Source organism: Lagenorhynchus albirostris, chromosome 3, assembly GCF_949774975.1.
Source record: "Lagenorhynchus albirostris chromosome 3, mLagAlb1.1, whole genome shotgun sequence".
Lineage (NCBI taxonomy): Eukaryota > Metazoa > Chordata > Mammalia > Artiodactyla > Delphinidae > Lagenorhynchus > Lagenorhynchus albirostris.
This window is the reverse complement of record NC_083097.1, coordinates 5352530-5367301: the sequence shown is the minus strand read 5'-3', so window position 1 is coordinate 5367301 and position 14772 is coordinate 5352530. Positions and strand designations below refer to the sequence as shown.

Below are 14772 nucleotides of genomic sequence, written 5' to 3'. Positions count from 1 at the left end.
CCACTCCGGGCCCGCTCCGCCCCCCCCGTCGCCTTGGTGCGCATGCGTGACCTCGGGCTGTCCGCATCGCCGCCTGAGCCCGCGCGGAAGCCCAGGCCCTCGGCCAGTAGGCGTCTCTCGGCCTGCTCTCTGGAGCCACTTTCCCACTCAGGACTGTCCCCGGCTCCTCCTGCTCGTCGTTTTCCGGGAGCACGGGTCGCGGCGCTCTGGCTTGTTTCCTGAAGGGTCCTGCAGGTCCGGGAGAGGCGCAGGCGCTGACCCACGGGGTCCTCGAGCTGCAGCCCGGAAGTGCTCGCGGCCGAGGGTGGCGGCTCGCTGTGTGCGGGCGGCGTGCGCTGCCGCGTGGGCCATGGGGCGGCGGTCGCGGAGCCGGCGGCTCCAGCAGCAGCAGCAGCAGCAGCGACCCGGGAGCGCGGAGGACGGCGCCGAGGACGGCGGGAAGCGCAGTGGGGCGGTAGGAGCCGGGGACCCGCGGGGACCTCCCCGATCCCCAGGCCTGTGGGGCGGCGAAGGGGAGGCTCCCCGGCCCTGGGCACACGTCCCTCTTATTCCTCAGGGCTGGGAAGGCGGGTACCCCGAGATCGTCAAGGAGAACAAGCTGTTCGAGCACTACTATCAGGAACTCAAGATCGTGCCCGAAGGCGAGTGGGACCAGTTCATGGAAGCGCTCAGGGAGCCTCTCCCGGCCACTTTAAGAATTACGGGTTACAAAAGGTAGGGGGTCGTGCTTTTCGTATTTCCTGGAAAGTTGGGGTTAGAACGCCCAAGGTTTAAAACGCGGGTGTTATTTTTTCCCCTAAGAAGCGCATGTCAGCGGTGCGGATTCGAGATCCTGGAGGCCTTGAGGGGAGGGAGCTTAAGTGCCCTACGGCGTAGGGAAAGGAGGGATTGCAAGTTGGGAGGCCAGAATGAGAAAGGAAAATGCAGCCTGAGGAAGGGTTGACTCCTGGGAATTCGTGAGTTGAGGATGCCCACCCTTTGGAACACATGAGAATTTGTGACATTACCGAGTTTAAGCGAAACGTACAGTGTTCTCTTTCCTTAAAAAAAATGGTTTTTTGTAGTCTTGTAGGTGAGCAAGTGCGCGCCCATTGCCCGCTGCACTAAGACCAAATACCGAGGCAAGGGGCTTTTGCAGAAAGTGAAAAGGCTTTACTGCAGGGCAACCAAGCAAGGAGACAGGAGGCAGAGCTCCGCTCTCCCCGTCAGCTGTTGAGTGGGGTATTTATCTTGGAGGTGGCCAGTAAGAGGAGGAGGGGGCTCGGAAATGATGGGTGGAAAGTTGGGGTGAGTTTCAAGAGCTCCCTACAGGTTCTCTGTCCTTCATGCCTGTTTATGGGTCCCATGTGCAAATTCGGGGTGGGGCGTTCTGTCTGTTACATGTGGTGGATTTTCAGCCTGTGATGTCTAAAGTTTACCGTGGGTTATTTTAGTCCCTAAACGCGCCTGTGCCACGCGAAGGGGCCTTTAGCACGTTGTTTCCATGTCTGCACATCCCTGGTCTTTTGCAAAACAAGCTTAGATGTCTCAGTTAATCACTGTGGTTTGCCTATGGGCCTTGAGTGTGTAAGTTACAGGGTATGGTTTCAGTTATACCTTTTGAAGATGACCTGCAAGTGAAATTGGAACTCGAGGAATATTTAGGAGGGAAGGAACGCAGTAGTATCGTATTTAGTTTATCACCTTTTAGTGGTCAGACAATGAGGATTGTTATCTTTGAAAGAATAGAGTAAAAAGGCAGTAATTAAAGAATGTGTTCTCTCCACACAACGATGGTTTTAGTTTTAAAACATAATCTTGAATTTACAGAGAGATAAAATTTATTAAATTAGCTTTCCAGATGGATTTGAAACTTGCTTACTTTTTAATAGCCACGCAAAAGAGATTCTCCATTGCTTAAAGAACAAGTATTTCAAGGAACTGGAGGACCTGGAGGTGGACGGGCAGAAAGTTGAAGTTCCACAGCCCCTGAGTTGGTAGGTATAACGAGGCTTCATCCTGTTGGATATTTCTCTGGAGTTTTTTTTTTTTTTTTTTTTTTTTTTTTTGCTGTATGCGGGCCTCTCACTGTTGTGGCCTCTCCCGTTGCGGAGCACAGGCTCCGGACGCGCAGGCTCAGTGGCCATGGCTCACGGGCCTGGCCGGTCCGTGGCATGTGGGATCTTCCCAGACCGGGGCACGAACCCGTGTCCCCTGCATCGGCAGGCGGACTCTCAACCACTGCGCCACCAGGGAAGCCCCTCTCTGGAGTTTTAATCTTTCTCACTTGAATGTATTTCTTGGTAGTGCGTTTGCTGTTGGCCTGAAAGAACCTGAATATGCTTTCCGGGCATTCTCCTGTTCTTCCCAGTGCTTTTTTTTTTTATCGCTGTTAGTTCACGCTGGTGTGCAAGTTTTCCTATGTGATTTGCAGCCGTAGTGTGTTGAAGTCTTGATTTCAGTTAATTTTTCCAAGTCAGTCCAGCCTCTTACCTTCCTTGACGTTGCCATTTCCACCATTTCCATTTCCACCCCTTGTCTTCATGTCAGAAGCGTTGCAAACTTAATGTTTTGTTGCAGGGCCCAGCGGTTAGGCCAGGTAAGGATCACGGCCCGGGAGGTAACGTGGAGGGTAGCCGATGTTCAGTTTGTGAATCGCTCGGTTTATTGTACACACCACACTACACAAGAGAAGGGAATCATGCACCTGAGGGAAGGAAGGGGGTGACGAAGGGGGCGTCTCAGCATGAATGTTGGTCCCCTTTCCTGGGGTGTGAGCAAGCGGGAAGTCCCCATCTGATCTGACAGTGCCTCCAGCAGCGTCTCTGTCTGAAGCAGCTCCTCGGCCTTGGAGCATAAGGTCCTGGGATGATGAGCCTTCCAGCCACTGTCTCAGTGTTTTAAAGAGTTATGCACCTGGGGTTCTCTTCTCTATCTGTCACCCTTCTGTTCCCATGCCGTCTTTCTGAGAACGTTACCAAAAACCAGACGTTTCCGAACAGTCACCACGGAGATTCACACTGGTCACTGTGACTCCATTTCGGACTACTCAACGCTGCCAAAAGTCATACAAGAGAGTAGGAATCGGGGCTTCCCTGGTGGCGCAGTGGTTAAGAATCCGCCTGCCAACGCAGGGGACACGGGTTCGAGCCCTGGTCCAGGAAGATCCCACATGCCGTGGAGCAACTAAGCCCGTGTGCCACAACTACTAAGCCTGCACTCTAGAGCCTGTGAGCCACAACTGCTGAGCCCGTGTGCCACAACTACTGAGCCTGCGCTCTAGAGCCCGCGAGCCACAGCTACTGAGCCTGCGTGCCACAACTGCTGAAGCCCATGCACCTAGAGCCCATGCTCCGCAACAAGAGAAGCCACCGCAGTGAGAAGCCTGTGCACCGCATCGAAGAATAGCTCCGCTTGCCACAACTAGAGAAAGCCCGCACGCAGCAATGAAGACCCAACGCAGCCAAAAATAAAATAAATAAATTTATTTTAAAAAAAAGAGAGAGTAGGAATCACATGACTAGAAATCACAACATAGCCCTTCACCTGGCAAAGGCTCAGCAAAGCTGCTTCAGCCGTCCTGTGTGTCGGCTGCCTCCAGTGTCTCCCAAGCACACTCCTGCCCTCTCTGCTCACTGCCCTTTAATCTTACTGTCCCGTAGGTGTCCTGTGGCTTACTTGTTTCTCAGGGTACAGTTCAGGGCTCAGATGTGTGAAGGCAGACCCTTCTGTCTCGTAAAATGTCTGGAGTACTCGAACACAAACCATAGCAATGCCGAGCCCTGGACTAATTTATAAACAGAAAAGTCGTTAAATTGCTGTAGCTCCACATTTCCGATGATCAACTTTGCGGTATTGAGAGTTCTCACAAAACAACAACACATTTTAAATGATTGCTATAAAAAGCTGAATTTAATCAGCATTTCCTGGCAACTTCTGAAGCTTTGACTCTTCATGTATTTGATGTTACCTTTCATTTTTACCCTTGTGATACCCTTTAGTGATCACAGACCAAGGTCAGGTTCTCATTAATCATGGGCTGTGGATTTGCTTCCTTTTCATTCTTTTGTTGGCCGTTTGGATTTTCAGTGTCTGTATCACAGATGTGCACATCATCCACCTTTAGAATGAATGCTGAATGGCCAGATGCTAAAATCAGATCAAAACCAAATGTCAGCATTATAGAATGCATTTCTGGGACACAGGACTAAACCTTCAGTATTAAGCCAGAACATTTCATGGTGTTTTTTTTCGTTAAAACGATTTTAGTCAGAGTTTAAAAGCTTGACTGTTAGAGGACAGGAAAAGGACTCAGGTGCTCGGTGGCTGTTGGTGGTCACTCACTGCATGTCCGCGGTCCTGAGGCCAGTGGACAAGGAAGATGTATTTCCAGTTGCTGTACCTACAGTGTTGCCGAGTGAGGTAGCCTTCACGTGGTGAGCTGCTCTTCCTCTCAGAGGACTTGGGTTGTAGACTTAACTCTCCCGTGCCGAGGTTTGGAGATGTGATTGATGTCCTGGCGCTTAAGCAGGGGTCATCTGATGTTTTCAGAAGCAGGTTTAAGGTTGTCTTTGTGCACGTTTCTATTTCTAATAATCTTGCCTGCATTTGCTGCCTCTCACAATCACCTGAAAACATTTTTATTCCTTCAGCCTTATGTTCAGAGGTGCAGCTTTTCGGATGCGAAGGTCTCTGAGTGTCCTCTGGGTCTGGGCAGTAAGAGGAGGTGAAAATTCAGCACGTGCTCCTGTGGGAAAGAGGCGCCTTTTCTCTGGGCCTGTTCTCGTGGGATTTTCCTCCACAGCTCCAACAAATACGGGAATTAGTCTCGCTATTATTTTTTATTTATTTATTTCTTTTGCGGTACGTGGGCTTCTAATTGCTGTGGTCTCTCCCGTTGCGGAGCACAGGCTCCGGACGCGCAGGCTCAGCGGCCATGGCTCACGGGCCCAGCCGCTCCGCGGCACGTGGGATCTTCCCGGACCGGAGCACGAACCCGCGTCCCCCGCATCGGCAGGTGGACTCTCAACCACCGCGCCACCAGGGAAGCCCTAGTCTCGCTATTTTTATTGTTTTCTGCAAACTGTGGTCATACTTTTGTTTAATCAGCTCATTGAACATTTAACGGCTATTTTTCGCTCTCGATTTTTGAATTTGGGGTATGGGTACAGGACCAGTCAGGACCAGTTCCCAGACTTGTTGGAAAGGCTCTGCAGGTGTTCTGTGGGTGAAGAACACAAGCGAGTCACTCCAGTAACAGCCAGGCATTCTCTACACGTTACTGTTTGCTTTAATTTTCTGAACATGGCTGAAGGGTGTGAGCAGCATGTTGTAAGATTTGGGTTCCTGATAGTCAACCTTCTTCCATTATCGGTGAAGTTGTGTGATAGTTTTATTGTATAAACATTTAATCAATCAAATTCACTTGTCAAGTGTGGGAAACCCATAAATCAGTAAGCAAGTAAAGCAGAAGCTTAAACTACTTCTGGTGGTTTTCTATATTGTTCAAAATGCAGAAATAGGTCATGTATTCTTCTAACCTTTTGCTACATCGTGGGATATAATATAGGAGAAATGTTTATGGGAACCAGGTTTTCTAGAAGGTATAGGACTTATCATGTATAGGACTTATAGCTTGGGCAGATTTCATTTTTATCCTTACTTTTCATAGACTAGGAACTGTAAGGAATTATCCTAAAGCAATTTTTAAGAGACCTTGTTTTGACAATCAGTTGTTGAGAACACACCTTATTGTCATGCTGTTTGTGTTCTTTTTAAATGTCTGGGTTGAAGATGATTTATCGTAGGTGTTGTATACATTTAGAGACTGTTTCTCTTAAGAATTTTTTAGGGACAAAGGGGACAGTGGTGCTTTTAATTTATCCTTAAAAGATACGACAAGTTTGCAAAATAGGACTTTAGAGACTCAGGAGCTAAATTTGAATTACATAACTATAAATTAAATACAGTTTTTTAAGATTGTTTGATGTTGAAATCTGTGAAGATTTTCATAAACATCTGTTAGCTCAAAAGAGTTGTTCCTAAAGCTATATAAGAAACATACTTTTTCATTTTAATTGTCTGTGTTTAACTGTCTAAAAGTTCTTAAATATTTTTCTCATATGAGTAAGAGCTTTCACAATCATAATAACGTCCAATAACTTACAATCGAATTTTATTCTTATAATAGTAAATTTACATTTTAACTACTAGAAATTCAACCTGTAAGGCACATAAGGAAATATTCCCTCAAATTATATCTAGAGACTGCTGTCTCTATTTGAAAATGAAACTTCAGCCATGTACAATGAATAGTGGCAGGCAGCATTCAAATTCGTGGTGTTCGGTGGCTTGGTAAAGTAGTAACTGGCATGTGTGCTGTCATTAGTCACGGGCAATTTGGGGTTGCCAGTAGACGTCTGGATATCAGCAAAGGTAGCAGTGGGTCAGCAGGTTTTCTTCAGTTCTACAGCTGGAGCCAACCTGAGTGAATCCCTGCCATTCAGCTCTAGTGAGGCCAAAGGGAGTATTTAAAGCTAAACGCTTTGAAATTGTCTGATAAGTATGATTGCATTTTGCTTCTGTATTTTTGAAACAGGTTAAATATTGAAGAGAGAAGCAGGCATAAGAGATAGAAACAAAGCACCGGGACATTTGGAGGGTGGCCGTGAACAGATTCAGCCAGTTTAATCTTCATTGTTCGGTGGAAAGTATTTTTCACATGTATCTCATGATAACATGACAGTTGAGCAGTGTCTTCAGATCTTAAGCCTGAGTTTGTGTCTGTCAAATAATCAGAGTCTCAAAGCAGTCAGATATGTTGTTTTTCAGATGTTCCAGCTTCATTTTCATGGCTGTCACCTTAGCTGCAGTTTGACACATGGAAACATTGTGACCCTGCATTGTTAAGTTGAGCTCATTATTGTACCTCAGAGTTAACAATGAGTTTGGTATGATTTGTTACCGAGTGCCACGTTATGCTGAGCGTGGCCCCATGTGTCCTATCCGTGTACTGACCTGTGCAGTTGGAGCTCAGTGGGTGGGCCGGTGCAAGCTGCGATGAAAAAGCACACACTTCCTAATCAGTGGTGGTGTGATTTATAGACAGTTCAAATATATTCCCAGAAATGGCAGGAGAAGCTTCATTCTTAGGTCTGTATAAGTAGCAGCCTAGGAGCTCAAATTAATGCATTGGTGATTTCCAAGGTTTTTTGGTATGTAAAACATTTCAGTACATTATTGGACTGATTTGTTTTGGAAATAGTGAAAAATATAGTAAAAAGGATTGTAATCAAACGTTTGGCAAGCATTCTAATACCTGCCCTACGGCATCACTTTGATTCTGTGTGATCTGCATTTTAAGTAATTCGTCACCTTATGTCCTCTGTTGGCCCCTGTGCCGTCACGTTAGCTCACCACAGTGGAGAGCAGCGGGGTGGGAGGCTCCCGTTTCATCAGATCGTGGACATGCATCACCATAACTTAGTGGTGTCATGTGCGTGTGTCTCTCAGAGCGCCCAGGCCGCCTGTGCCGGGGCCACGGGGCGCAGTGAGAGTGCACCCGTGTGTCCCAGAGCTCTCACGGTGCTGCTGGCCGTCACGCGAGGACGGGACTGAGCGGCCGGAACACAGCCGGGTGTCTCGTTTGGCTTATGACCTGTATAAGCAAGAAATTGTGAAGAGACCGCTTTAACATAACCCATAAATGTTTTGCTTTCTTTTCGGTCAGGTATCCTGAAGAACTTGCCTGGCACACAAACTTAAGTCGAAAAATCTTGAGAAAGTCTCCACAACTGGAAAAGTTTCACCAGTTTCTGGTTAGCGAAACTGAATCTGTGAGTAGATGCCTCTACGTTTGCTGGTTTCCTTGAAACTTTAACTGGGCCTTAGTATCAGTCCGGTAGTTTTATTTTAACCGTACGTGCCTCTGGGAGTGCCGAGGTGGATGAGGCAGGCAGAAAAACCCGCTGAAGTGTGTGCGCGCCCCCTGAATTTCTGGTAAGTTACATGGCTGCTGTCTCGTTTGGCGCCTCTGATCGTGAAACGTCCGGCGGGCGCCGGCGTGGCTCCTTGTTTCTGGCCGCTCCGGGTTGGGGTGGCTGCAGCCGGGGGCAGGGCACAGCGCCCTGCTCCGTGGGCCTCGCTCAGGAGCAGCTGCCCTGTCTGCTCTCATGTCCTTCCGAGGTGCGTGTGCCACGCGCCTTTCCCGCGGAGAAAGCGATATGCTCTCGCGGCCATGTGTATTTTATTAAAGTGTTTTACCCCGCCTTTGCCAGGCAGACAAACAAGACCTAAATGCGACAACTTTGATTCTCGTAGAACGACCTCGCCTTCGCCCTGTCAGCCCCTCCGCCTCCCCAGGTTCCCTGATGGCGGTTCAGTCACTTGAACTTCTAACCTTTAGCCTCACATCTTCCCCGACAAAATAGCTGTTCCCGCGTGTAATGCATGATTGAGTGAATGCCCATAAAATTTGGATGTTGTGAGCTTTGCAGTTTACTTTCAGTTTTTTTGGCATTCTTAATAGTCTCACGTTTAAAATCAGAAGCTGCCCCTTCTTATTTTGTAATCTCCTTTTTCTAGCCAAGGAAACCTCTGTGTGTCACCAGATGGTTTTTATTTCTTTTTCACTCGGAGCTTCTGTGTCCAGCTGACAGGATTATCGTGCTTCCCATGTTTCTTGCCTTGAAGCCATAACCAATTTAGAAACCTTTCACCTCGCTCCGCTCCGCTCTAGTAGCTACTCAGTCCAGGGTAGAGCTGTTCCCTCTTGTGGCTCTGTGTCCAGCTTGGTAACCCGGTAACCTGGGCTCCGCTTGCCTGGTTTCCCACCCCCATCCCTACCCTGGTAAGGAGTAAACAGAGCTGAGCACCACCACGGGCCCAGTTCTGTGCTCGGGCTCATACAAGAAGGGGTTCTCTGGCTCAGCTTTTAATCTACTTGGATGCGTTAGAGAGCAATTTAGGTTCGAACTTCAACAGAGCAGAGGGTTTGTGGGGAATGGAGGGATACACAGTCCGGTAGGTTGTGAAGAGCTGGGTTTTGGCAGCTTTGAAAGGTAGAGGACACTGGAGTTTAGTGTTGGCGGAGTGTATGGTAGGGAACCAGTCCAGATTTTTGATCAGGAGTCAGCAGGGTGCAATACTCCCTGGGTTGTTCAAAGTTGACTGCAGAGTGTCCATGAATCCAGGGACCACCTGCTGGGGTGTCTAGCCAAGGGCCTGACATCCTCGTCCTACGTGAATGCTCTGAGTGACAACTCGGGTGAAAACAGAAGGCAGGCTCTTCAGAATCACAGGTGTAACCCAGAACTTGGGATCCGTGCCCCTGGCGAGGCAGTCATGGTTCAGTCCTCACAGATGCAGTGCTGGCCGGAAACCCATGAGGTAAAAGGAACAGGTGTGAGTGGAGGCCTGTGTTTAGGTTCTGACAGTCAGGTGCGCAGGTGTAAGATGAGTGATGGCTGCTTGGGTGGCCTTTCCAGGACAGGGGCCCCAGGTTGTAAAGAAGCAGAAGCCTCCTGGTAGCTGATGCTTTTTTTGGCTTTTTGTTAAGTGTTTAGTCGTAGGCTGTTACAATAGAGTTGTGATTGACACAAGTGCTGGATTTCACTAAGAAACTTTGTCTGAATCTGAACAGCTGTACATTTTAACAGATGTCCTGACCCACAAGTGAAGATCTAGAGGATGGTTGGTTTAGTGAGGAGTTTTAATTATTCTCTCTCTTCCACAGGAAACATGGGGGCAGTGGTTGATGGGGACAGTTCTCAGGAATACAGAGCAGGCGTGGGCTGTTCTGGAAACAGGAGAACTAAGAGATAGAACTTACAGTTTCAGCTATGAAACTTCTAACGGGGACTTCCTGTCCTGTCCTGTGCTCGTGTTATACTTGAATTTCTAATATTCTAATGTTGTTTTGATATTTATGGTCATCCTTACTTAGTCTTTTGGTAGCAACCATTTATCCACTAGTATAAAAATCTGTCTTACTTACTGTCTATGTGATAGTACTAACTTTTGTGTTCTGGTATAATTATATGGTATTTTCCTGTTGCATTGGAAATAACGCCCAGTATTAATTTTTTTCTGCCCTTCTTAATGCCATTGCTGATTTTTAAAAAATTTTATTTTCTAAGGGAAACATCAGTCGTCAAGAAGCCGTTAGCATGATTCCACCACTGTTGCTTAATGCTCACCCTCACCATAAGGTATCGTGCATTGAATAGAAAATTCTGGTGGGTAGACCACCCTCAGTGTTTGTGTCTCTCTGTTCTGTTGAGACCTTTTTTTCTTTATATAGTTAATCATTTCTGTTTTCCTTTTCACTTTGGGTAAAGTGGAGAATGACATTTATTTTAGGTTCTTTTTGCAATTTTTACAACTCAGTTTCTTTACTTACTACTCAGATAATCTTCAGTGTTCTTGATTGACTAAATCGGTTGAAAATCATAGTGAACATGTATTGAGGACTTGTTGAATGCTGAGGATTGTTCTGTTATTTTTGTGAATCGATTCACTTTATTATCCACATACCCCTGTGAGGGTAGATGCTATCACTGTCCCCCTTTTTCCAGATGAGGGGAAGGAGGCAAAGGAAAGTGGAGCCTGAAGTCACCAACTAGTCACCAGTGACTGAGCTGAGACTTGAACCCAGCTAGCTCTGCCTTTTAGCATTTTGTTATACTGCTTCTCGCACTTAGCATCTTTACTCATCATCCCTAAATGTATTGCTTTCACTGGTGTCTAGTGCCATTTTGTTCCTATCCCCTGTGGAGTAAGTATCTTTATCCTTCTGTGGTTTGGGGACATCATATAATATTAGGCCTCTGGAAGTTCAGTATAATATGCTATAGATTCATTCTATAAATAAATGTATTTGGGTTGTGAAATAGAAATGAGAAACTAGTTTTAAGTCGTTCTAAATTAAATGTAGGATGATTGATTTATTAAAAGAAGAACATCAGACATTTTCTTGCTTTTCAGTAGATTTTAGATATGTGCGCAGCACCTGGATCAAAGACCACACAGCTAATCGAAATGCTGCATGCCGACATGAGCGTGCCTTTCCCAGGTATGCACTGGGCTGGTTTTTGAAGGGTAGGGGTGCTACTTTGGTGGGTTGTAGACAAGGAAAAGAGCATAACACAGGAGGCATCAGGCAGATGGGTTTTGTGTCTCTGGAAGTAGAGCTGGACGCTGTGCACACCTGTCACTTGTCCTCAGACCCACACGTGCATTGTGGGGAGGGCCTTTACTTTAGAATTACGTGTATTTTCTTTTTCTTTTCTTTTTTTTTTTTTTGCGGCACGCGGGCCTGTCACTGCTGTGGCCTCTCCCGTTGTGGAGCACAGGCTCCGGATGCGCAGGCTCAGCGGCCATGGCTCACGGGCCCAGCCGCTCCACGGCACGTGGGATCCTCCCGGACCAGGGCACGAACCCGCATCCCCTGCATCAGCAGGTGGACTCCCAACCACTGCGCCACCAGGGAAGCCCCCTACGTGTATTTTCTATAAAAGCAAGTGGTGTTTCTTTTTAAAGCCATAGTAGGTAGATTGCCCTTTGAGTTTTCAGTAGTAACAGTCTCACATTGGGGTTTTTGTTTCCTTTTGACTCTTTACTACCTATGTGAGAGGCAGGAGAATGTAGTTGTCCAGAGCTGCTGTCAGACTCCCCAGGTTCAAATCCCACTGCCATTTAATAGGTGAGTTCTGTGACATTACCAGACATCACGTACGAAATGGGACATCTGTCTTGAACTTGGAGGACATTATGTAAGATTGCAAAGGTCAGAGCCTCCCAGGGAGCGGGTTGACTTGACCCTGAGGAGCCTCGGCCCCTCCCCAGGAAGCAGATTCGCAGGGTCCAGAATGGAGGCCCAGCACATGTGCACTATTTTAAACACTTGTTGGGGGATTTCGTTGTTTTCTACATCTTTCTTCCCTTACCCTCCTTTTTAGTTAATCGTTAATAATGGAAATGTTACTTTTGGCACAGTAATTGGTACAAAGTGAATAATTGTTGAACAGATGAATTTTGAAGTTTTGACATTTTAATTGACTGTGAAATCCATGCCGAGCCACCTGGTTCCTTTTTCTGGACCACTTCCCTAGTTCTAGCAAATCTGAAGCTCGGTCTTAAGTTTGCTCAGTTGTCCGTCTCACCTGCCAACCTAGAGGTTACACATTTCAGGAAATTGCTCCACTTACGCCACCTTTCACCTGACGCAGTTTTATGTTCCCAGAGGGGTTTGTCATCGCGAATGACGTGGACAACAAGCGCTGTTACCTGCTTGTGCATCAGGCCAAGCGGCTGAGCAGTCCCTGCATCATGGTGGTCAACCACGATGCTTCCTGCATCCCTCGGCTCCAGATGGATGTGAACGGGAAGAAGGAGATTCTCTTCTATGACCGCATCTTATGTGACGTCCCTTGCAGGTACGATTAAGAGGCCGGAAAGCCCAGAGTCCACTCAAAATCAAATCAGATATAGTCTAAAGTGAATCTGCACACGGTGTGCATGCAATTGCAGGTATCAATCTTATGGCAACTGGTTTGAAGAGAGAGACACTGAGCGTAAATCAGAAGCCAGAAACTCAATTTTAGTGATAAACAGAACGAAGAGATAAGAAAGGGGGTGGTTTTGATCGTCTTGAAAAGGGACACGAAGAAGATACCTGAGAGGCAAGCAGTGTGGTTTTGATCATCTTGAAAAGGGACACGAAGAAGATACCTGAGAGGCAAGCAGTGTCGTCATAAAGCCTCGTTAACAAGCATTTCAGGATGCTAGTGCCGCGAGCGATTTGCTTGTGCTTACTTCAGTGAGTATGTAGGATACTTGTCATAGGGTAATACGTGATCACATTGGGCTTCTGTGGTGAATCTTATGTAGCACAGTGAAACTCGGGTTCCAACCTTTGGGAAACTCAAGTGTATTTGTACACGTGCCTTTCTTCAAGTTTTACAAATAAATTATAGAGTTTTAGCGTTTACCTATAAAAGAATTTCATGGCATAACTGAATAACTTAGTTTTTCCAAAAAGAAGAGAATCAAACTTAAAACGTCTGTTAATTTCCTGGAGGCAGTGACACAGGCACTGGTGTCACACATGTTTAATACCTTCTGAACACACGACTTTGTTGAGACAAAGTACAAACTTTGTTGAGACAAAGTTTAGTACAGACACTGCCATAGAACTTTGTTAGCACTAAACACAGTGTTTAAATATGACACATCGGAATTAAATCCTGTCTTATTTAAACAAGGGGCAGATTACTGTTGGTGGCAGAACTCATTAGCACTGAGTGTGACTGCCTGTCAAATACGGAAAGAATTCTCCTTCACAAAATTGAAATAGGTCATGAGCTACGTTCCTTTCTTTCTAGATTGCAGCTTTTTAGTTTTCCTTTGGATCAGAAAAACTGATTTTTCCCACCCCTGTGGTTTTGCGATCACAAATATCATACTGTGAGAAAGACGTGACTCATGAGCTCTGAGTTGTAAGCTGAGGGAATTAGAATTAAGCCACCACCATACATGCAAGGGATGTCATTTGAAAGTAGTTATATCGTATAGGACGTTTCCATCCTGCAGACCCCTCACCTCAAGGACATGTGACTAGACCATCAAGGAAAATTAAATTTTACAGAGAAAGCCAGCAGACACAGGAATTACTCAAATTCTGAGTAGATAAAATTCGACATGGACAGAAAGATTAATTGATCAACTCTGTATTATGGAATTTACATGTAAATCATTTCCATTAAGTAAAAGCAGAAATTAAAAAATGTTTAAGTGTGATATATAGAAAAATCTTGGTAAAGAAATTAAATTGGCTTAATTGAATTTGCTGTGGAAATCCTTTATGAGTATAAGTTTATCATTATTCTTGTAATTCTGATTAAAATGTTACTGTTGATTAGCCAAGTTTCTTTTCTAAGTAGCAGGATCAAAAGGTTCTGTGTCCTAGGTCTGAAGATTAGTTTTTTGTTTTGTTTTGTTTTGTTTTGCGGTACGCGGGGCTCTCACTGTTGTGGCCTCTCCCGTTGCGGAGCACAGGCTCCGGACACGCAGGCTCAACGGCCATGGCTCACGGGCGCAGCCGCTCCGCGGCATGTGGGATCTTCCCAGACCGGGTCACAAACCCGTGTGCCCTGCATTGGCAGGTGGACTCTCAACCACTGCACCACCAGGGAAGCCCTGAAGATTAGTTTTGCTATAGTATTTTTTCTCAAATGGAAACAAATTACTATCTCTTTGTTGAGAGAGGTGTTCTTTTCAAATCATATTTCCTTATTGCATTGAAATGGAAGTGCAATTAGTTTACTGTACTAGAGTGTCCCCAAAACAAAAATAGGAAGTTTATTGTAGCTTGTGAGAATTTAGATTGTTTTCTAATTGGTGTTTATAGTAATAATAATGATACCTGTTTTGTAATTTAACTCGAATATGACATATTTGTTAAGCTGTGATCATCTAACCGGTACAGAGTTTTAAGTTCTTAAATATCTTTCTTTGCAGTGGAGATGGCACTATGAGGAAAAACATTGACGTCTGGAAAAAGTGGAGCACCTTAAACAGCTTGCAGCTGCATGGGTAAATAAACTGTGTAATTGGTAGCCCTGTGTGACTAAGAGATTAGTGAAGGTTTATGGTTGAATTACCTGGGCATCCAGAGCTTCAGCTGATTGACTGTAATCCTCAGAATGTTAATGGCCACCTTCATGCGAGTTTGCTTATTTGTCAGAAGTAGTTGTTTTTAAAACCTCTCAAGAGTAGGAAACTGAAGATTGTATA

The 14772-nt window shown here is 46.0% G+C and overlaps 1 protein-coding gene across 1 annotated transcript in view; it reads left to right on the top strand.

Annotated features, from left to right (window-relative positions):
- The first annotated feature begins 43 nt into the window (after positions 1-43).
- Positions 44-14772, top strand: part of NSUN2 (NOP2/Sun RNA methyltransferase 2) — a 29899-nt gene continuing 15170 nt past the window's right edge. Inside the window, exons 1-8 of the mRNA XM_060146850.1 lie at positions 44-454; positions 557-714; positions 1872-1976; positions 7709-7814; positions 10116-10187; positions 10966-11050; positions 12221-12413; positions 14497-14571. Of these exons, the coding sequence (XP_060002833.1) occupies positions 350-454; positions 557-714; positions 1872-1976; positions 7709-7814; positions 10116-10187; positions 10966-11050; positions 12221-12413; positions 14497-14571 (899 nt within the window). The 5' untranslated portion in view covers positions 44-349. The remainder of the gene's footprint in view (positions 455-556; positions 715-1871; positions 1977-7708; positions 7815-10115; positions 10188-10965; positions 11051-12220; positions 12414-14496; positions 14572-14772) is intronic.